At 36.5% G+C, this 24,784-nt stretch overlaps 1 protein-coding gene across 4 annotated transcripts in view; it reads left to right on the forward strand.

Annotated features, from left to right (window-relative positions):
- LOC121322850 (neuropilin-2-like) overlaps positions 1-24,540 on the forward strand; it is a 141,929-nt gene extending 117,389 nt beyond the window's left edge. For 3 of the 4 annotated variants that reach the window (XM_041263273.1, XM_041263271.1, XM_041263270.1), the window contains 10 exons: positions 143-287; positions 940-1,298; positions 1,528-1,672; positions 6,087-6,188; positions 9,468-9,647; positions 12,889-13,154; positions 13,422-13,518; positions 13,806-13,838; positions 20,343-20,408; positions 21,416-24,540. In XM_041263273.1, the coding sequence (XP_041119207.1) occupies positions 143-287; positions 940-1,298; positions 1,528-1,672; positions 6,087-6,188; positions 9,468-9,647; positions 12,889-13,154; positions 13,422-13,518; positions 13,806-13,838; positions 20,343-20,408; positions 21,416-21,705 (1,683 nt within the window). In that variant the 3' untranslated portion in view covers positions 21,706-24,540. Of the gene's footprint in view, positions 1-142; positions 288-939; positions 1,299-1,527; positions 1,673-6,086; positions 6,189-9,467; positions 9,648-12,888; positions 13,155-13,421; positions 13,519-13,805; positions 13,839-15,830; positions 20,316-20,342; positions 20,409-21,415 lie in introns of those variants that run through there. The other variant, XM_041263274.1, reaches the window with a different exon arrangement.
- The last annotated feature ends 244 nt before the right edge of the window (positions 24,541-24,784 follow it).

A 24,784-nucleotide genomic window follows, 5' to 3' on the forward strand; every position in this document is an offset into this window, starting at 1 on the left:
AGGGATTCTGTTTCAAGTAGTTTTTTCCAAGGAAAACAAGTTGTTTATGGAATAATAATAATAATAATAATAATAATAATAATAATAATAATAATAATAATAATAATAATAATAATAATTCTGTTGTTTTTGTTAATTCCAGTTGTTCCATGGAAATACTGACCCTGCAGAGGTGGTTCTCAACAGGATCCCACAACCAGTTTTGACTCGTTACGTCAGAATCAGACCCCAGGCCTGGCAAAATGGGATTGCCCTTCGATTTGAACTATATGGCTGCCAAAACTCAGGTATTTGAGCATTCCAGCACAGGCTGACACACTGCTCCCAAGCTTACGCCCATAACTCTCGAAGATGCTCAGGATTAAGATTTCAGGAGATCAGGAGAGGGGAATTTATAGAGATAACCATAGGCGGACAGCAGAAACATAAAAAAATAAAACAGAGCTTTAAAAGCATAAGATAAAACATGCTCCATATGATTCATTACAAGTATAGCTCAGGGATGTAATTTGCTCGATCATGTAAAAGATCCTTTCAGTGATTGGAAACTGTCAGGTGGGTTTGACCTGAGATGATTTAGTAGGCGATGAAAGTTTGGCTCCTCAATATGGTTAGTATTTTGTATTTTTTAGTAATTGCTGTTTGTTCTGGACAAGTTTTATTTTTTTATTTATTATTTTTAATTAAGAGCAAAGGCAAGTAAGCTTTCTGTATTTATTAATTAAAACATTTTACAGATATTTTGTCCATGCTTTGTTTGCTGAATTATATTTTATACAAGGATACTAGATTGTTAAACACAGTAACTATTATTCAGCTAAAGCTTATTGAAATTGTTCATTGTTTTCCCTAATAGGAGCTTGGATTTAGAAACCCTCCACTGCGTAATGCATGTAGGTGTCCTTGCCTCAAACTCTCTCCTCTTCTCTCCCAATCCAGACGCTCCTTGCACTGAAATGCAAGGCATGCTTTCCGGCCTCATTCCTGACTCTCAGATCACCGCCTCCTCGGCTCGGGACATCCACTGGTCCCCGGGAGCCGCCCGTCTTGTGGCTAGCCGCTCTGGGTGGTTCCCTAGACTTCCACAGCCCATTGCAGGGGAGGAGTGGCTGCAGGCAGATCTTGGGGTCCCCAAGACTGTGACGGGGGTCATCATCCAGGGGGCTCGCGGAGGATCTGTCAGCGAGGGCAGCACCACAGTGGAGAACCGCGCCTTCGTCAGGAAGTTCCGTGTGGCTCACAGCATGAACGGCAAGGACTGGGACTTTATCATGGACCAGAGGACCATGCAGCCTAAGGTAAGGACGGGTTTCTTTAGTGCATTTGTGAGCATGTACAGCTTTGTTTATATGAAATATGCAATCGTATTAATTACTTGAAATTCCATTGAAAGTGTTTACTTTGATTAGCTCCTATTGCTTTTGGCAACTTTACTACTGATTTACTTCAACACGGGGGTGCTGTATAAATACAGTACGTTCAGAGAAGTCACTTACACTTTAATTCATTTGGTCCATCTTATTCCAGATGTTTGAAGGGAACACACATTACGACACGCCGGAGATCCGTCGATTCAGCCCAGTGTCCGCTCAGTATGTCCGTGTGTATCCAGAGAGGTGGTCCCCTGCTGGAATTGGAATGAGGCTGGAAGTGCTGGGCTGTGATCTGTTGGGTAAGACATACTGAGACCTCTTTAGCAGTCGTTTATGCGCTTTCTTTCCCATTAAAAAAAACTTTATGGATTTAACAAGTGACAGCAGCATAGCTGTAAAACTGAATAATAATAAAAAAAAAACACTCAAGCAGATCCCTTCTAATTCCTCAGTGACTTCCATTTCATTTCTCTTATAAAATAAGTTTTGTAGCAATAACAGTGCGGACAATGATTTCCTATTCCAATTTAAGCCATTAAAAAAAAAAAAAAAAAAAAAGATACTATATCTTCTGAGCGAGTGAATAACATCCCTTTCATTGGAGTTATTGCGTTTTAAGTACATAATGTCAACAACATTGATGGGTTTTAAAATGCAGGCCTGCAGCTAAACTGTAAGCCTGAGAAGTTTCCCTGCTGTAATGTTTAAGAAGTATGGTAATCGTTTCATTCCAGGGCTGCATACCAGATGCTGGGGTTGGGGGGGGAGCCTTTTTGTTTCAAAACCACATCTATAGACCAGTAGGCTTTCACAGTTCATATCTCGGGAAGCTGTGGAATGAATGAGGCCTGCTATCAATCTGCAGCGAACTAACTCCCCTCAATCCATAGTTTAGTAAATAGTCCACAGGGATCCCTTAATCAGAAAAGGCACCTCACTGTGACACTGTTTGCAGCATTCAAACCGAAGTCAAGCGCAAAAATAAGTGTGTGTGTGTGGGGGGGGGGGGGGGGGGGGTCTTTCTGAGGAAGCAACCAGTGAGGCCCAAATACCTTGGGAAGCATTAGGAAATCACAATGGAAATATATACCACACCACCCTCCTCCCTTTCTTCCCCGTGATCTAGAGGAGGGGGGTGGGGGGGGAAACGAACGGAATCTCTTAGAGTGAACACTCCGTGTGATCTAGATCTTCTCTTCTTAACCTTGGTTCGTACGTACCGACGAAATGATCTAGGGCTAGTTGTCATCATAGTAGGACCTTAAAATTATCTGACTCTAGTCACTATTAGTCCAGGGTCACCTTGGACCCGCGAGTTGTGACAGCCTCTATTTCCAGAAGTCTTAAGCAAGACATCATACAATACGTAAATTAAAGTTAATTTCAGTATAATTATATATATTATATATATATATATATATATATATATATATATATATATATATATATATATATATATATATATATATATATATATTAATTTAGAACAGCTTGTTGTCCTTGAGAGAGTAAAATTAATACAGTAAAACATGTGTGTTCATGGTTTATATCAAAGCTTAAGTACTGGTATTTACATTAGCTATGGGACTGATTTGATCAGGATTCCCTGGCTCTTTAGAATCCTCTAATAAATGCTGCTGTGGTTGATTCTGGTTGAGTACAGGTTGATCAAATCAATCCCTAAGTATCTTTATTTGGAACTTTCTACATCCATCTTCTCATAATTTTTTCAATTTTTCAATTTAGAAATAGGGTAGTAATTGTGTTTGTACTCTCTCCTACTGTTTCTGTTTCACAATGAAACTGTTTATAGTCTATATAAATAAAGCTTATATAAATAAGTTGATGAAGCACTCACGCGCACCTCTGAACAATGCTGTTATAAACTACAGCCCTCTAGGAATTCATTGTATAAGCAGAAGCCCAAACCTGAGGACTTTCCAATGCTGAGCTCAAGGCAGACGCACAACTTCAGCTGTCAGTGAGCGCCAGTGCGATTTTTAAAAATATTTTCCCAGGATGCTGTTTTCTATAAGTAATGGAATGGAAAGACAAGCTCTTTAAAGTGTAGGATGTAATCATTTTATTTTCATTGACAAGCCAAAGCCTAGTTGATCAAACTCCAGATTAATGATATGAACAGAGATATCTGTTAATAATAAGGAGTGGCAAATTTCCAGGTAAAAATACAAATACAATATTGTGTGGAAAAGTGATTGTCTATTTTGCTTCAGTGATTTACATTGTAGATGACACCATATCTATATTTTATAAAAGGCCTAAGCTTTTGAAGTGCCGGACAGCTGTTTCTGCTTAAATATTGACAGGGTGTAGCACAAAGTCAACATTATCTTCAGAATGTTGAACGTTGTTTGAGCAGGAGAATTAGTTTTCTTATGGTATTCTCATGTACCTCTTCTCACCTTAGGAAGTTCCCTTCCTTCCACCTTAAGAGTAACCATTGTTTAGTTACATTTTAAATGGCATATTTATGGGTTGATTGATCATGTTCTGTAGATCTTCACAGGAGCTACTGCAACCTAATAACGTCAGCTCAGATAAAAAAAAATGATAGGATGAAAAAAATGACTTTTATGGAAGGAAATGTTCAAAACATTGAAATAGCTAATTAAAATACAGACTATACTTGTTCAAATCTAAGAGAGTTAAGAGCATTTAGAATAGCTTGATCTGTGTACAAATAAGGAAGTAGTCAAGGAGATGGATTACGGTCTGTTGTAGGTAATCCAGATGCAGAAGGATCCACTTAAAATGAAGGTGTTTCATTGGTTGGTAATGGGGTGGTACCATAATGCGTTGATCTTTTATATACTGTTGGGCAGACATGAGGCCCACAAAATAATGGCAATATATATGAGTAAAGATTTAGTGGAATTCTTTTTTTAGCTCTATGTAGTATATATTGCTGGTAACGATCAATAATTGCTGAGTAATATTACATTAATAAAGATTAGATATCCTGTCTACCCAATTATTTGTATAATTCTCATTCCAAACTAGAGTAGGCCAGATATAGTACTGAACGATGGTAATGTGCTAAATTATAAGATCATTTTGTGAAGGCTTTGTACATAATTGATTTTTTTATTTTTTTTAGTTTTACCTTCTTGTGAAGAAAACGCAGTGTCAGTCCCTTTCTAGTTGTACCTCCAGACAGTTTTCAGAAGGGATGGGATTGTGAAGGAGAACCACAGAGAGCTGTTCCCATTGGCATCTGCATTCGCTAGAGCCAGCATGTGATTCCAATTGATTGTCTTTAAAAATAAAAATGCAAAATTGTTGTGTGGAAAGTGGCTGTTATGTCAGCCATCTCTCACCATGAGCCATAAAATATGTTAGAAGAGTATATTCCAGATTATTTCTTCTATATTCTTCTGCTATGTATACCATATAGTGTGTATGTGTGTGTGTGTGTGTGTATATATATATATATATATATATATATATATATATATATATATATATATATATATATATATATATATACATACATACAATTAATTGCACTTTTCCAGGAAAAAGGAAAAGCTAAGTGGCTAGCTGTTCTCTCAGTTCTGTACAATAAATACTGTTTATACACTCATACTGTCTGAAGGGATTGTCATAATGATACATTGTAGAAGATTTATCAAATTAGCCTGCCTGGTCACAGACCTGTGACATAGGACTGGGGATGTAGGCTTCTGGAAACGTTGTTAAAAGGTCAGATTGTTTATTTTCTGACAACACCTGACCTTTAAATGGTATAAAGAAAATTCAAATTAATATCAGTCGTGACTTATTTTATGTTAAACCCTGGTCTTACATTAGTATTGTATGGAGTGGTAAATTCAGTCTTTGAGCTGAATGGAGAGGATTCTGCTTGTGCTCTTTTACAGTGCAGGCATTACAGACGTTTAATGGGGGTTAATTACATCCCGAAAGGGCATGCCTTTAATATGTATGTCACAGTATTACCAGAAGTTTTTCTGCTTTTTCTCTCTTTTTTAAAATAATTTCTTTTTTTTGGTTTCAAACATTTACACAATACAAATCATTGAAAACAAAAGCAAGCCATTTTCCCAGCTTTGAATATTTAATATTTTTTTTAAACCCACTTGTAAAGTACATCTGATTTACAGAACTCTAAGTGCTATTCCATCTGTCAGGGATAGGGTCCTTGAGCTAGAAAGTTTTTTTTTTTTTCTGCACCCATATTTTGGCTGTGGCGACACCTATTATATTATAACATGATACATTGGCATGGAACGACGTACTTCTTATAACTAATATTTTTATATAATGGTTTCATTTTACTAATCCTACTAATTATATAATAAACTAATTATATATATATATATTATATATATAGATATATAATATATAGCTATATATATAGATATATATATCTATATATATATGTGACAGAACTATTTTGAACTACCGATGTACTGTTTGCATATGTGGTACTTAAGTTTTATGTACCCCCAAACTCATAAAAGTTTTTTTGTCATGAAAAAGATAATATCCCACTTACATTTGAGGGAAATGTTTAAGCTGAAGTAATCTGCACAAATGCTTTATTACTTATTTATTTTGTTTGTACAAAGCCTTCCCACCTGCTGGGAAACTGTTAATGTCACACATTATGTTAACTGTCACACATTTCTTTCAATGCAAACTGATCTAAACTGAACTTTGGTTTGTTTTCAGAAACCACCTCCTCTGCTGAAAACCTGACCCCCACTATGCGAAACGACGACATCACGACAGAGCCTCCGTGTCACAGTGATCCCTCAGGCTGCGTCACACAACGTGAGTTTTCAAACAGTCTTGATATATGGGCAGTGATAGTGTAATACACCACTGTGTAGTTAAGCAGCATCCAGAGCAAAACACAGGAGGTTGTATGACAACGGCTCTGATAGTTGTCCCTCCTATTGGAGAGCTATGGTACATTCAGTTTCTAACTTATTATTGAGTATGTTATCGACTAGACCATTGCAATTAGGAGAAGTATGTGTCTTCCCCTGTAAAAACACAAAAACGTATGACAAGGCTGGTGATCTAAACTGGGAAAGGCTTACTGTAAAATCAGAAGGATTTAGAGAACTCAGTAACTCACTGAATCTAATTCAGTTAATAGACACCCCAACTAGACTTAATGATAAGAAGCCTGGTATTGATACCTTATTAGATGTTATGTTGACAAATTATGTACATAAATATGTAGCAAGTGGAATTTTTTCAAATGATTTGTGTGAACATTGTAATATTGTGTGTGTCAGGGACACTAAAATTCCTAAATCGAATCCCTGTATTGTTTTTAAACGTTACTTTAAACAGTGGAGGATGCTCTGTCAGAGCAGTTTATTTTAATAGCTAATAAAGAAGATTAAGAATTAAAGGCAGAGAAAATCCATGGTTCTCTCAAAGTCTTGCTGAACTTACTCATCAAAGGAATAAGTGTTGGGCTAAAGCTAGGAAGACAAAATATACACAGGACTGGCATGAATTTAAAGAACTCAGAAATGAGTGTACTTATTTAAGAAATCAGATCAGTATCTTAATCTCACGACTGAAGATTTTAATAATCAAACTAAATTTTGGAAAACGATTAAATCTGGTAGTATCGGGTAATTCAATGATTTCTGATAAGATTAATATGTTGAATGCCTTTAATTAGCATTTCTATAAAGCAGGTCATATTTTTGAAGATCAAAGCAGTGATGCCTCTAATTCTGAACTCCCAATGTTCACCCAGCTTTCAATTTTGTTCTTTTCAAGTTACTGATATTTTAAAATCTTTACAAGCTATTGATTGTAATAATTTGGTAGGTCCTGATGGCCTATATCCATTTTTAGAAAATGAATTGCTGCTGTAGTTATTGCAGGACCTATTACTTACATTTAGAATCTCAATTGAGTCAAATGAACTGCCTAATGTCTGGAAGTCTGCCTATGTTACTCCTCTTTAAAAGCTGGAAATCCATCTGACATGAACAATTACAGATCAATTTCCAATTTGTTAGTTTTGGCAAAAATGTTGGAATCTATGGTCAGTAATCAACTGAAATGTTACTTGAATGTAAACAACATTTTAAACAATATGCAATTTGGTTTTAGGTCATGTCATAGTACTGTGACTGCAGCATTGAAAGTTATGGATAATATGAAAATGACTAGTTAAAAAATCAACATGTTTATCTCTGTTTATTGATCTTTCCAAGGCCTTTGATATGGTTGATCATGCATTACTCAATAAAAGATTATTGTGTGCTGGTATTGGATTGCAAGCAGCTGGATGGTTTCAAAATTACCTTACTAATAGATCACAGATTGTCAAACATGCAAATATGATGTCAAATCCTGTTTTGTTAAATAAGGGTGTTCCTCAAGGATCTGTTCTCGTCCTGTTATTGTTTATCCTGTATATTAATAACATTGGTGATAACATTAAACACTGCAAGTACCATCTTTATGCAGATGATACTATTTCACTCATGTAATCCCCTTTTAAATTCTAGTAAGACTAAAGTTATGGCATTGTCTTCTACAAGGACAAATGCTGCTAAAGAATTATCTGTAGTTACTTTAGATAACAAAGTTATTGAGATAGTTGATAACTATAAGTATCTGGTTATCTGGTTGGATAGTAATCTCGATTTTGAGGTCCATATTGATAATCTTGTAAAAAAAATAAATAAATGGAATTCATGATAGGCTTCTTTTGTAGACTCCTGTCTTGTTTTTCTGTAGTTACAAAAAGGCTAATTGCTTGTATATTCTTACCACAAATAGATTATGGGGACACAGTCTACAGGTTTGCATTGCCCTTAACATTAATCAAACTGGATCCTATATATCATGCAGCCTTGAGCTATATTACGAATTCAAGGTACTGTACTCATCATTGTGTGTTATACAGTTTGGGTGGCTGGACCTCCTTGGCTTTGCGAATGTTGAAGCACTGGTATATTCTGTTATATAAGGCAATTCTTTGTAAATTACCTCCATATATAAATTAATACTATATAGTCGCTTTTTGTAACTACAGTATTAGATCACATACATTTTTTAATTTCACGATTCCTAAAGTGATTACAGAGGCTGCTAAAAGATCAATTGCCTATTTTGCTCCTTGGTCTTGGAATGGTTTACAATTTGAACTTAAGTAGCAGTCCCGAATAATTTTTAAGGGGCAAGCTGCAGGATTATCTGTTTGAGATTTGTGCATGTTTTAAGTATTTTATTTTGTATCTGTGATTTATTGTGTTGCTGCTGCCTTTCTTGGCAAGTCGTAATTGTAAAAGAGATTTTAATCTCAATGTGCTTACCTAGTAAAATAGAGGTCAAAAAAATATTACCAGGTCTTGGCAGGAAAGGAGGGCCTAATTGATGCCACTCTGTGCTGCCAGATTGTGAAGCGATGATGACAGATGAAAATGGATGTGCTGGGAGCTATGGCTAAGCTGATACTCTGCAACAGACATTGTGAAAAAAGGTGGAAGTTAACAAACAAAAGGATCAAACAAGTAGAAGCCAGCAAGAACAGTTAAACAGCTCCTTTATGTTCATCACATATGGCTCATACAGTACTTAATAATGACTATTATTATGTATGGCTTGCTGGTTTACATTATTCATAAATAGCAGGTTCTTTTAATGATACAGAAACCTATAATATCAGCCAACTTGTGAATTCAAATGATCCAGATATGGGGCCTTGTAGTAGTTTATGCCTTAAACAGCTGTTATTGCTAACGGGAGTCTATTTCTTACATGGTGAGCTCAGAGGGAGGGCCATTTAAAGTTGTGGCAAAGTGTTCTTGTTGTTGCAGCTGTTTCAAAGAATGAAGATTATATAATAATAATAATAATAATAATAATAATAATAATAATAATAATATAATAATAATAATTATTATTATTATTATTATTATTATTATTATTATTATTATTATTATTATTATATCAGGAGTCTGGCCTCATCAGGCCCTTAAGTTTACATTTCAAACAAGAGTTTTAGGTCTCTAATCATCCTGTGATCATTTTCTAATGGATTTTTTTTTCTACTTTCTGTTCTGCAAACAGCCCCGGAATACACTGACTCCACTTACAGCTTCAACTGCCAGTTTGGCAACGTTGAGACAAACAACCTCTGCGGCTGGTCTCACGACCCTTCATCTGACTTCAATTGGGCCTTTCACCCACGCGGGACTGGCGGGACTCTGGGTGCTGGGCCCAGCCAGGACCACCTCTTGGGTTCAAATGGTGAGCGACTGTTACTGCAGCCGGGGCATGAGCCATGTGTCTCACTGAAGCAGGCCTTACGCTTAAGGGACTTGAGACTTAGTGAACAATTTTAACTGTCACCCTATGGATGCTACATAGAAAAGCAACTTTAGTTGGCAAAATGTCAAAGTATGTAAAAAAAAGAGAATGGGGTTGTGTACCCTGAGGGGAAAAAAGGAAAAATGACTGTTATACTATTATATTACCAGTTTCGTATTCATGGCTGATCCAAGACTATTAGGCAATTTTATTATGCTTTCACCTTCATCCCAACATGAATAGCTTTATAGGTTAAGCTGTAAAAGGCAGCTTTTGTGTTTTACTTATTTCCTTTTTATTTGATAACATAGCCATTTTGGATTCTGGCCTTGACCTGCTTTTTATGTGGCATTCTTATTTATTTTAATTGCTTTTAAAACCAAGCAGCCTCTAAATCCTGTACTGTTTCATTGGCTTGGTTTACATGCACTTGAAAATCGACTATACAGTCATGACTGTGTGACATTGTCAAGCAAATACATCGTGAAACAGCAAAAGGACGTCCTTTTGGCAGTGCGACTTTAAGGGTAGGGTCAATCGATTTCTCACGACAAAAATAGCTGTAAAAACCGATGTAAACCAGAACAGGAATTGTGCTTATAGCTTACGACAAGATCGACTTTTTCTGACTTAATATCACGTAATCTCCAGCAGAAACGCGGTACAAAACATAGACACCCCCCCACCCCCAACACACACACACACAAACACTGTACATTTATGGATTACTGCAACACTAGAACCGCCACGGTTATACTCATACCTACAACGGCCAGTACATTTTAAACACCATCAATATTGAAATGAAAGATCAACTATTGGATACAACTGAAAAGTTTTATTCAAGCACATCATGTCAAACACCTGCACAACCGAAACGCCATATTTAAATGAACAATTAAACATGAAAGGGTTATTTTCTAACCACATGCAAAGCACTACTTCAAAAAATGAAAAACTGTAATAAAATAAACATTTCAAAAGAAATGTGTGTATAAACAGGTATAAGCACATACAAAACTGTAAAAACAAAAGTAGTTAAAACTACCATGTACAAAACAAAGAAATTGATGGCTGTCAGGTCCAGTAGAGATAACAACAGGCTTTTATATATATAAAAAAATGAATATTGTAGGTTATATTCAAAATAAAAACAGGTATTGTAAAAGACGGTTCTAGTGTTAATGAAATGCAAATTTTAGATTTTCCACAAACACACACAGAGAAATATAAATTCTAAGTAGTAAAACTTGTAGAAATTATATTCTATATAATTTTGTGTATGTGTGTGTGTGTATGTGTGTGTGTGTGTGTGTGTGAGTGTGCTGGAAAGGTAACCAGACAAACAAGTAGGTAATGCGTGGCCTAATTCAGAATGCGCGTGACACTACGTGAATTCATTTCTCTTGTTAAATATTTTTATCTTCATGGCAACACATGAAGCTCTTCTCACGATATTCAGAGTCGTTCTTTTCCTACATAATAAGCAGACATGGTCATTTAAATACCCCCTCCCCTAAATGACTATGAATTGAGTAATCTGCATTGGCACAGACGATTTTTTTTTTCCTAAATCAGAATTGCATAGCAGCGCATTTCCTGAAATGTACGGCAAACAGGTCATGAGAAAAACTGTCATGACTTGTGCATGTAAACGCCGCCATTGTCTACCAAGACGTGCTGGATTGCTTTTGTTGTTCTCCAGCGGAATTGTTTTAGAGATTCAGTTCCCTTCAAACTAATGAAGCTCACCGCTGTCAATGTCATATCCTCAGATCACAAATAGAGAGGCTGCCTTGGCTTCCTACAGGGTTCTGTCTCAGCTCGTCAGCGTAATAATGTTTAATTAATATAAACCCTTCAGAAAAAGCGAGAAGCAGTTTCCTTCTTTCTGATCAAACTTTTCAATTTCCATCCCCTGGGATCCCATAATTGTTATCATTTTTTTCCAGTAATAATACTTTAATGTCTGTAAAAATGTTTGACTGGCCCTGTTTTAAGGTCCTGCAGCACATTTTTTCTTAAACCACCTGAGAGCTTGCTAGTCTAACTCTTTCTGTGAAAGCGGCCTGGCTTCCATATATTAGGGTTGAAATCTCTAGAAAGAAAAGAAAAACAGATTTTAAAGTCTTTCCCAAACCTATTCAATACTACAGAGCATGTACTTCCAACAGATTTGGGGGTCAGCATGCAAGTTATACCCTAACAGAAACAATAGCATTTTTCTTCCAAGTTTTTAATCTAAATACCCATTTATAGCTTAGGGTTAGTACCCACACAATGCTTTGAAGCCATGTTTTTGTTTGCCTATCTTTGGCGAAATTTCCATGATGCTAATTGCTCATTTTCTAGAACTGTGCAAGTCTTTCAGACACTTTAGGAAAGTTGTGACCCTCGCTGTGCTATTCTGAAGAATTCCCAGATGGTTAGGATGGTCTCTCACTAATTAAGTTCTGTAGCATGGAGAGCAATGGAAAAGAAAATTAAACTCCCCACATGGTTCACGTTTGCCCTACCTTGGAGACTGACAACTTCCTAAAAATCAATGCATAATTAGGCACCCTTTATTAATCAAAAAAAGTTTTCAAAGGGTGTTTTTCACCATCTAATCAATAAATCACAAGACCTACCATATATCTGCAGTTGGCCGCCTATTCACATTTGATAGTTTACAGTGGGTGCTACAGCAGGAACTGCTAGAAGAATCCTGCTTCTTCTTAATTATGCTTTGCACGTGTGTATGGAGCACCACAGAATCAGCAACAGTAGGCATTACAGCACACTTTTTCTGTCAAATGGTGAGTTTCTTGTAAACAGAATACAAAGACACGCTTGGTGGTTAGACGTCAGACAAAAGACGTTTTTTTTTCAAGTGATAAATGAATGCTGATTTTATTAAAACCTGTTATCACAAAAACAACAATGACAAGGAAAATAGTTCATATCTCAAGAAAAGAATCTTAGTTTGATCAATTGTGCCTGATACATATTGTCTATGAGGTTACACAAGGTTTTAAAAAATAAATCAGATAACAGCTTAGCTATCTCTGTGGATGATTTTTTTTTTTTTAAGGGAGCAACCCACGCTTTGGTTAGTTTTGCAGAGAGGGATTGTAAGTTAATCATTTTTTGCTATTTTAAAGCAGTTTTTCAAGCCCTTATGTGTATATTTTTTTTCCAGAAAATGGCAACTATTTGTATGTGGAAGCTAGCCAGAAGACAGAAGGGCTTCGTGCTAAGTTGCTCAGCCCCCCAGTTTCTGCTTTGGGGGGGCAGCTCTGCATGGTCTTCTGGTACCACATGCAGGGGGCCAACGTTGGGACCCTTCGCGTGCTGATGAGTGAAACTGACCAACAAGAGACCACTCTGTGGTCTGTGAGGGGCGACCAGGGCAGTGAGTGGAGGGAAGGAAGAACCGTACTGCCAGAGTCCCCCAAGGAATACCAGGTACAGCAATAGCAATGACAGCAGCCCTTTGTCTCCCAAACTAACCATATGTTAGCAACAAGACATGCCTTGTATTTGATAATCATGAAGCAATAATGTCTACACTATATTAATGACCAAGGATTATACCATTGACTGTCATACCTATTAACTGTCTGGTTACAAGTTGAATACTGAATGCCTTAGGGTCCTTGACTGGAGCTTTTAAAATGTGTAGTGCCTCTATGTTCTGCTTGCTGGCTGATGTCTTTTCATTCTTCTTGTCAGATTGTGATGGAGGCGGATATAGGCCATGGATTCAAAGGAGATATAGCGATTGATAACATTCACATATCAACCAGCATCCCAGTTAAAGAATGTACTCGTAAGTACATAAATGATTGGATCGTGGATTGTATGAAGGAATTCCTACAGCCTTGCTGATTTCAAATCAAGCAAAAAACAAAAAAAAAAAAAAAACATGGCAAGCCTAATCATTTTATAATGCTAATGATGCTTGGGATATAGTTTAAAATTAGAAAAACAGTTGTTAAAAGTAAAATGTTCCTAACATTGGTGTATCTTTGTTGAAAAATGTACTTTTTATATGTTTTTATTTGATTCACTGTCTTAAAGACATTCTCTGGTTTTTTTCCTTTGGTTTTTTTTCAGAACCCATCACAGCCTTTTACCCTGAAACCATAGGTAAGCTTCCATTTTGTATAATTCATTTACTGTATTTTTACTCGTCCTTGTGCTTATAGCTAAATATGTGGCGCAGTTGTAAAATGGCAGGGGCTGTTTTGCTATGCAGGGTTATGTAGTGTAACTACATTAATCCACTGACAAAGCTTTGGTCCTACAGCTACAGCAGCAAACAATACCCTCAAAGCCTGATTTAGCTACATTTTTATTATGTAAGAGATGAATTATCTGAAATTAGTCAAGAACTGAACCAGTTCTTAAAGTTTGTTGGTTTTTAAAGCAAGAAAGCAAGTCTCAAGTTTAGCATCACATGGCAATGAAAGTATTTGCTGTTAAGACTGGCATATGCATAAAAGGAGATGGTGCATGCTGCAGAGTTTGGACTCCCAGGTGTTGGATGTTATACCCACTTCTGTAAAGAAAAAAGAAAAAGTGAGGTTGTCTCCCCGATAGAGTTAATAATTGTTGGTTCACTGTTTTTATTAGATAGGCACAAAAGGCACGTTAACGTGCATGTATTTGAGGGTTTCAGATATTGTTGGTGGATAGGCCTAACATTTCACTCAATGGGCCCACATTTTCTTTCTTTTTGCACCAATACTAGGTGTGGTAAGGTTGATGATTTTTTTTTGTTTTATTATAGTTAAATTCCATTGGTTTGCTTCCATATATTCTTCACCTATTTTGTAAAAACTGTCATGAATTTTTACCAGCAAACTGGGGGAGCAAGACAACAACATCCTATTGTTGCATATGAAAACAAACCGGTTGGTTGATGTTTAAAAAAATTAAAAATTAAAAAAGAAGAAGAAAAAAGATTCACGTCTTATTAAAAGAAGATGTTGTTGTAAGGGTATTTTTTGAACTGGCATTGCAAGAATCAAATGTGTTTTAACACTAGTAGCTTGGGAAGGTTGCACAGAATGTACACTGCACTTCAATTTCTCTGTGGGAGTCTGTGGCTTGATGAAATGAAGATTTGTAGAGAAATGCGCATGCTGTTGAAATTACAAAACCTGTAGCACACAAAGTTCACTCACTTGTGGTAAAGTCCCATTGTGAAGTTGAAAGCTATTAACAACTGTTTAACATCTCACTGGTATACATTTCGCCTCAGTATGACAATATTAGAAAACATGTATCTCAGATAACTACTTTATATTCTCTTAAAGTCAAATGAGCCAAATATCACCCTTTTTGTAAAACACTCAAAGTTTTGGCAACTGAATTTTATTTTGTCTGGAAAGTGTGACAGGCATTCAAGTGGTGCATGGATTAAAATTCAGTCCAGGTCTAAAAGGTAATTTATTTCACTGGCTGACTCTAATGGAAGCTGTCAGAGTGGAAATTAGTTCCATTGACCAGGCCTGCACTGAGACTGTTGTCAACATATATAGCTGCTACCACCATCACCCAATCACACCTCTAACTGGCAGCTAATCCCATTGTGACAATTTAGACAGGTATTGAGGGAAGGGGTGAGATTAGGGGTGAAGGAGGTGATGTGTAGAGGCTTGATATGGGAGCTGTGGACCCCACTGAGATGCATTAAAAAAGGAAAAATTAACAACACTGTAAAGCCGTGTTGTTCTTTCAGTAAAATTTCTAAATTGGGAGTTACTTTTTAAACTAATTTAGGAGAGAATAAAATAATGTATCTGTCCTGGCATCTGTTATGTGGCAGCTTTGCATTTGCTTCCCACTGCTACGTATAAGTAAATCTCTGTCAGTTTAACATGACACAAAATACTCTTTGCTTTAGCATTTGTAAGTGGATTGTGTTTGCAGTGTTGTACGTAGAAAACTAACAAGCCCATTACTTCTGACCCTCCATGTACAACAGGCTAGATAAATAAGTTAGAACAGTCATATTGGCTGTTGATTAAGCATGCAAGTGTCTGTGTGTGTCTGTGTACATGTGGGGATGCGTGTTTTAAAAATTAGTTGGGATGCTTCCCTACCCAAGCCAATTCTTCTGTGTCTCTCCAATAGGGGTCACCCTTCCTGGAGGGAGCGAACCCACAGTAGACTCGGTGTCAGTGCAACCCATCCCAACCTACTGGTATTACGTAATGGCCGGGGGAGGTGCCCTCTTGGTGATGGTGCCCCTCGTGTTGGTGATGGTTCTCTACTGCCACCGGTATCGCTATGCGGCCAAGAAGAGCCAGCACTCCATCGCCTACAAAAACGGCCCGTATCCCAGCAGCGCCGTAACCGGCGTGGAGCCCACAATGACTATTAAACTAGAAAAGGAGGACCACAGCCTCCAGTGCTGAGAAGGGACTCTTTAAGACACGCGCTAGAAAAAACAAAAACAAACAAAAACAACAAAAAAATGACTGTCATGTTGCCTAATATGCCGTAATTGCACTTTTTATACCATTTGTTGATGGAAAAAAAAATGACTGCCTTTTTTCTATTGGATGCTGCATCTGGGAAACAAAAATAAATAGGAATGACAAGTAGACTACAATCCAATTATAGCTCGCAGCGAGGAGGGTGTCTGTCTGAGAGAATGCTTCAGGCATGGTTGCAGTGAGCTTAGTTTGGCACAAACCCTGCTTCTTTCTACAATTCTTTTAGGATCCTAAATATCACGATATATCATTAAAATATGAGCTTGCTTTGATTTTATGCAAATACTGAATGCTCAAAAAATAGTAAGGGCAGGGAAATTAAATTCCACTTCTGGTCCAAGTCTCTTGTTTTGTGTCACATGAAAGAATTCAGTTTCTAAAATGGTACCCATGTGATCCTTTCACCTCCACAACCTCGTGGTGGGTATACACTGCTCTTCAGACAGAAAGAGAGGCAATCCAAGCTTAGCACAGAGCTTTATTTCAGTAAGAAAAAACTGAGTTGGAATCCAACAGTAGCATTCATTATCCACTGGTCATGCTAGGTGTCCTCGACCAGTCGTTCTGGAATAGTGGAGGTTTTTGTGATTTGGAATTAGCTTTGTATCAGCATGCTCTACTTTTAAAAACTGATTAACTTCTTGTGAAAACCTTCTCAGAGCACTAAACTATATTCCAGAAGAATGCAATTTCCTGTTCATTTGAAGAGATCTTCACTGAACAGTAAAATACAGTAATTGCTGGCAGCCAATATTAAATAAACATATTCATGCTAAGACGGAGGGATAACTGGTTCCTGCTGACCAGCAGAAAGTTCAAATAAAAGAACAAATCCTATTGCATCTGCTCACTTGTGACATGAAACATTGCGTTTATCACATGCAAAGGGCTTCTAGTAGCCTTATGTAGCCTTGTTTGTTAGAAACCTGTGATGCTGTTAACTTTACGTGAAAAAACTGGCCTTAAAACTTTGGGGTGCTGTCTAAGTCTGGCTTTTTCTTTTTTTTTTTTTTTTTTTTTTTTTTGGTTTAATGAAAAAGTGAAGTGGAGTGATGATGAGTGTGTCTACTAGATTAGATAAGAGAGAGTTTGCTTGCAAGTGGCAGTTCCCAAGGCACTTTAGCTGTGTTGGATGTGGCAATGAATAAGTTAGGCTGCCTTAGCAACAAGATTGCAATGCTTTTTTGGCTTTCTAAATTTATCATGAACAGTTACTCCTTTTTAACACTGGGAATTCATTATGGCAAGAATCCACACAAGTGCTACTGGAGTCCCACATAGCTGTAGCAGTAGGTTACATGCTGTGGGACTTTCATCTGCCTCATCTAAAGCAAAAAAAAAAAAGATCAGTAGTGAATGATAAGCAAACAATATATAGGACTTTATACCTCGCAATGCCTGTAATTTCAGAGCACAACCAGGTCTGGCATAAAATCAACATGTTTCTGATTCTTTTCTTGTTCAAGGGTGTTATTCTAAAGTTACTGGTACCTGCAGTGCCTAACACTGATATCTTGTGGAGCAGAATGAGGTTGGTGCTGGATCGTGTTTACATGTTTATGGGCCGCCCAGCGCCTAAGGAGTTAAATCCCGGTGGTGTTCGAGAGATAGAAAGAAGCTTACAAGTCTAGAACAGAATTGTTTCCAATAGAAAAGCAATTATACTACGAATCCAAGCCTTTCAAAGCTGAGCCATGCCTAATTAGAATTCCAATCTCGATCATTTTATCGCTTAGACATTGGAGGACTGGTTCAAAGTGCTTATTGCATTACAAAAGACGCTTCCACGGCTTCCATATGTTGCCTGAATTCAATCCACATTCTTTATTAAGAGCTATAAAACGATAATATTACCAATATGTGGTTTAAATATATATTTTTTTTAAATCCAGTTACATTTTACATCTGCTGATGTATACAGATAATACTTTTATTCAGTTTTTGGCTAAATATGTATATTATAAATTTCAGGTGTGTGGAACCAGTTCACAGACTTTGTTACTTTGTTTTAAAACCTGATGCAGTCTGAAGCAGAAGGGCTGCCTGCCTATCCAGCTTGTTAGAACATCACCCCAGATAGATCACACTGAACTCTGGGAGTTCCCTGGGATGTCTTAATAGTCTTTCATTATCAAGAACTCATAATCAATCCTGCTACTGCTTTCACATTTTCGTGTTTATTGTTGTTACAGTCTAGAAAATAATCATCAACAAATATCTATTCTGTTTAATGAAACCATTTTTTGTTAAGGATCTCAGGTTGACATACCTATCTATGAGAGGTTCTGTCTTTTTATATGTTCATGTACACATCAGGTTATGTAGGAATGCGAGGTACCAGGACATTGTAAAATATGCATGTTTGTATTGCCTGATTTGGAGTTATTAGCTCTTTCCCCTTTACAGAAGAGATGTGTGCAAAAAAAAACAGCCAACAGATCAAACCACACTTCGATTGTCCTATAAAATATTGTGGCTTTTTGGTTGCTGTACAAGACAGTTATCGGAAGAAAAGCTGGTTTATTTCCAATTGTTTTTTAGGGCAAGGAGTTTTAAAAAAAGGAACAGGTGATTAAAAAAGTCTTCCTGTAGAATTGCAAGTGTTTTCTTTGACATTTTTTAACCTGTAGCACTTGTGGAAAGATCTGAATTTAAAAAACATGTAAAGACAGAAATACCTTGGAGAAACATTGGAATGTACCCATAATGTATATTTAAATCAATTTCAGGTTCTGTCACTCTCCATGAATTATTTTAATTTTAATAAGTTTTAATTAGTTAATGGATAAGATAACAGTTATTAAGCCTGCAGTAAGTTTTCCCCCCATTCATGAACAAAATACTAATGAGAAAAAGCACTTACTGTTAGAATTGTCCAGCAGTCTTGAAGTTAAAAAATGAAAGAATAAACTATGCCAAGCAGTGAAGCAGCGGCTTTTGACTCGTAGTGCAATCATTACAGTTATTTATTGGGAAGCCTGCAGTGGTTTTATGTACAACAGCCAACTGACAAGTTCAAAAAAGGTATGGGGATGGAGACATAGAATGAAACAATTTAAGTCACAAGTATTTCACCAGATGAGAATTTAAGACTGAAATGTTCACTGTTTTTGTACATCAGAATCTAGAGAAAGCTCAATCATTTGTTGTGTGCAAGACAGTTTCTTCATAAAAATGTAATTAGTATTCTTGGGATCTTATTATCTCCTTTGCTGATTTAATTCCAGGAAGCTCTTTCCTGGTCAGTAATTGCATTATTGGCTTTTCCATAACTGTATTTGATGTTTTATTTATTTAATACAATCGTATTCTTAATCAAGCAGATTTCTTCTGTATCCTTCGTGTTTTATGTTTGTGAATGTAATGCTTAGACTGTGATTGTTACATATTCTGAGCCATGCCCATCATGCACTTCAGCTCATAGCCTGTTTGTAAGAAATCAAGGAATATTTAGCTTGTGGGATTTTATGGAGATGTATTGTGCGGAATGTAATAAAGATGATATTTTTCTAAAAAAAAAGGAAAAAAGAAACTTGCTCTCTTATCTTTAAAAATAAAAAAAGCATATGCTAAATTTCAGTTTGCATAAAATGTTATGTCTATGAGAGATTAAAAAAAATAAATAAAAAATGTTTTACGATGTCATACAGATGTTATTTTCACTGCCTTAAAATTACATCAGCATGGCAGCAGGATTTTTAGTTTCCTAATAATGTATTGAGGATTTATATATTTGAACACTTGGTTTGTCCAATTTTTTGTTTGACCTCAAGAGCACTCTGGGAGAAAGACCCAACACTCACCGAGCTATACGCCCTTCATGAAGCTTCACTGCTGAATCATTAATGGCTAAACTATGTACTGCCGTATAAATACACACTGTGGATCCACTTGACAGTGTTGTCATTACCAGTACCTCAATTAAAATAAAACCATAACCATGTCAGTGTTTTAGTTTATTAATGTTTTCAAACTGCAGTGTTATGGTTAAAAAACGATGCGTTTTGAGTTGCCATATGTTTATTTTATATATTTGCTTTTTCTTTGTCTCAGCATACTTTCAGCGCTACATTATATGCAAATAAATGCCCAACCTTGCTGTATAATAAAAAAACTGAAGTCTACCATTTATTTTATTTTAAAACAGACAATTGGGTAGTCAAAGACTTTGGAGACGGCTGGATGCTGAACGGCAAGGACCGATCTAATGCAGGTATGTTTTCTACAGTATGTTCTATTTAACGATCTGTTGCTGCCTTCTGGTGAAAGAGAAACATCTTTTCTTTGATTTGGACATTTAGACTTGTTGCTGATTCCATGTGGGTAATTTACTGGCCTGCAAACCCTTCAATCTTTGAAGCCTTTCTCGCTCCAAGCAAATTAGAAAAAAGGAGAACTGTAAATAAGAACTGTAAATTAGGCTTCTAAAGGCTTGTTACTTGTCACTATGGACCAAGGGCCTCTGCATCAGTAATGTAGTTGTCCACTCAAAAGATTAACAGTCTGGCAAACCATTTAAAAAATAAATCTGTATAAACAGCATGGCACATTGCTAAGGAAACCAATCTCATCAGCTTCTATACCAGTATATCATACTTTCGCAAAAGGAAAGCAAAGCGAAGTGGTAAGTTTAAACACTGAATCAAATATACTTCTTAGCAAGGGTTGGAATCTTAACTATTTTCAGCTCCTACATTTGGAATTTTTAGTGTTTATTATTAATCACATTTTGACTAGCTCTAAGGCCACAGTAAAGCTCTTAGGATCCAGTCAATTGCTAAATTACACATACATTCCTATTGCCAAAATTCTATTAATAACATACTGGGAGTTTTTATTTTTTTATTTTTTTTTTTATTAGCTTTGGCCAAATAATAATAACATAATCTGTGTGGAGTAATGTGTTGATAGAATGGGGTCGAGACTGCTCTAAGGTTTCTATAGAAACTGTTTTTATTTTGGGGTGGTTTTGGCAACTTTTTATCAGCTCTGAAAGATGAACTTCTAATGATGGGATGCTTATGGAAGCCAAGAAAACCCAGATCCTGAAGCAACATTCTGTTTAACAAACTATTATGAAGAGACAGAGCTTCATTTTTTATGTTTTCCAGTTCCTCTTTTAAATCCAATGTGTTTTTTTTTTTTTAATTTCATCTTTCATCATACTGTTTCTTCAAAAAAAAAAAAAAAAAATTCAAACAACGTTTTTTCTACTTCCAGATTGGATCACTCCAGGACCCTCTGCTGGTGTTCCGGCCACTCAGATATCTGAAAAGGACAAGAACTGGCTGTATTCATTGGATCCCATCCTCGTCACCATCATCGCCATGAGCTCTTTAGGAGTTCTTCTAGGAGCCGTCTGTGCTGGACTCCTTCTTTACTGTTCATGTTCCTACAGCGGGCTCTCCTCGCGGAGCTCCACCACCCTGGAGAACTACAACTTTGAGCTTTACGACGGGATCAAGCATAAAGTTAAAATCAACCAGCAAAGGTGTTGCTCCGAAGCATGATTCGACAGTAACACAGTGCCATACCAGACTGTTTGCCAACTTCAATATGAGTCAATGAGTGACAGAACTCACTCATCAGTAATAAAGCTTTGCTGTTTTAACCTGTGGGACTCCCTAAGGGATTGACTGTTTTATAGGTGCTATACATATCAGAAAATGCCTATTCCAAAAGAGAAAGCTATAGATTCTTAATCTGCTGACTGGTAAAATTGAAAAGAACAATGATCAAGAATCCTTGACATTTTTGGTCTGCTGTCAATGGATCTTCTTGTTTTGTGAAGACAAAATATATTGTGACTCTTAAAGATTGCTGTTCTTATTAAGCAGTTGTATTTCTGATGGCCACCAGATCTTTTTTTCCAAGTGCAGTGTGTTTACCATGTTAGACTTTTTGCTTTGAAAAAAGTATATATCTTTCTGAATACCGATATATTTGGCCAAAACTATTAGACTTTTTTTTAATGAAATAGACCATTGAAGAAGATTTCATGTGTCCTCTTTGGTGTAGCATAGAAGCTACTTGTGAACGTCTCATTTTTTCAATGCAACCTATGGATTGCTGATCTGTGCTTCTTTGCAGAGCTTTAGCCCGTATAAACCTCATTTTTGACCATTAATGGAGGATGTACCATTTTTAAAAACAAATGAAAACCGCATTTCCAACAAGTTCATAAACTGCAGGTTTGTGTGGAGATACAGATTAACAAAATAAAAATCCAGAAGCCACATTGTGGATACAACACTGATGAGCCTTAAGATAACTGTTCTTGGAGAAGAGCCATTGAAAAATACTAGCTCCTGGATTCAACCGAAGAAGCCTTTAGGCCTAGGCCTTGCACTTTTTATTTTATTTATTTTTTTATTAAAAGAAACTTAAAACACGACAGGCAATTGATCAGAGCTGATTTGCTTGGCATTCAGGTTTACCTGTTCTAAGATTTCCAGTCCCTCTACATTTCTTAACTGTACCTCACACACACACACACACACACACACACACACACTGAAACACACACGTTTGCATGCCTATATTTGTTGGGACTTCTCATTGACTCTCACTATATTTTTAAGGCATATTTAGTTCGTAAAAAGGTGTTTTACAAATTGGGGATGTCTCCACAACAAGTTCTTATCTTTGTGGAGACATTTTCTCTAATTTTGTCCACACATTGATATTAATACCTTCCCACACACATACAAACACACACACACACACACACACACACACACACACACAAACACAAACAACTCCTTAGAGCTGCATTCGGCTGAAACTGAGCAAGAATTCAAGGTGTACATGGACAGTTGAATATTACTAACTGATTGCAAGGTGCTGAAAGCGCTGTATATGAATTCTGCCCAGCTGATGACTGAAAATGGAGAGTCAAGCCCATTTTTCAACAACAGCTAATTCAACTTTATTGACTCGTTGCCAAGTGCCTTGGAACAAGCCTGATAGAAATTTACTTTGGAATTGATAGTATTACATCTTCTGTCTGGGACAGGAGGGCGAATCCCGGCACTGGCTTAATGTTCATTGTTTGTAGACTTTGTACAGAAAAGTTCTTTTTTATTATTTAATAAACAATTGATAAGGTTAAGTTGTGTCAAGACTGTGTGAATCATATTGTGTTACGTGTTACAACTATAGGGATTTAGGAGACTGTTCACATTAGACACAGGTCCTTTTTTTTATATATATACATTTTCTTTCAAATAAAAGCTTACAGATAATTCCCGCTACCTGTCTACAAATGAGTTTATATAGGCACTGTGTCAGACTTTCATTGAATTTGGCCTTGGAAGAAAACCACTTTGACAGATAAAAATATAATTCAATCCCCAGTCTCAAAATGAAGGGAGTTTTTTTTTTTTTAAGGACCACACTATAAAAATTTAACCTATCAAAAGATCTCACCAGTGGCTTAGGCCATGGTTTTCTATACACATTGGTCAACCCAAGTTTAGTAGATTGATGTTTGTGTTTGTGTTACCACCTTGCTTTGCTGGCTGTTTTCAGTGGCATAATGCAACAAAAAGTGCAGGATAACATTGCAGTGTCAGTTTCTCTCATACAGTATTACAGTTCACAATAACGCTCTCCTGCCCAAGTTCGAAAATAACAGTTAAGTCCATTATGGAGGAATAGGGAAATCCTTTTGATTGCAGCTCTCATCCCAGCATCCTCCGTGGTTTTACACAGCTGAAAGAGTATACTGCCTCCAGCTCTTACTTTTAAGAACTGAGGCATATCCGTTCCTTTATATTGTGAATTCAATGCAAAATATGAATTGTTCCAAATACAGGAATTTTGTGATTACTACCTTCATCTTTGAATTATTCAGCAGCAATTGTATGGAAAAAAACACAATATGAACACTTAAATCAAATACAGCAGTGCCTAAAGCCTTCACCCACAACCAAGACATTTAAAATGACTAGAAGCACTGAGATGCAACATTCTATTTAAAGGTGCTGCATTTAATGTTTTTTTGTATTTGAGATGTCTGTTTATAATGTTGACTTTATTTAACATTGTATAGCACAAAGCATGAAAACATAAAGGCAGTCTAGTTCTAGTAAAGGCAATCTAATACCTGCACACCATGATCCACTTGCAAGTATTTCAATAAAAAGCTCATTTATGTGATATAATGCTTCTTGATCCAAACACCCAATTATTACATATGAAAATGCATTCCAAAGTGTAACGAAAACAAATTTGGAAGAAAAAAACGTCTTGGCTTCCAATGACATGGCTACAATATGGTGGAACCAAATGTTTCATTCTGAAATGTTTAAGATTGTTCTAATAAAGACGGGATAAAAACAGCAGCCAATCTTGTTTGATTAATCAATCTTGATGTCTCAATTAAGAAACCCTCAGGAGGGTTCCTCAACTAATGAGTAGATATAAGAATCTACCCTATAACCTATTCACCCTACCCAAATAATGAGCCTTAATACACTTTTTGAGCAAGCTGAGTTTACATACTAGCAATTATCTTTATCGTAATCGTTTGTTTTGTTTTTAGGCATTTTTTATAAGAAAATAGTGGCACCATAATTAAAATGTAAC

This window comes from Polyodon spathula, chromosome 11 (assembly GCF_017654505.1).
Source record: "Polyodon spathula isolate WHYD16114869_AA chromosome 11, ASM1765450v1, whole genome shotgun sequence".
NCBI classification, from domain to species: Eukaryota; Metazoa; Chordata; class Actinopteri; order Acipenseriformes; family Polyodontidae; genus Polyodon; species Polyodon spathula.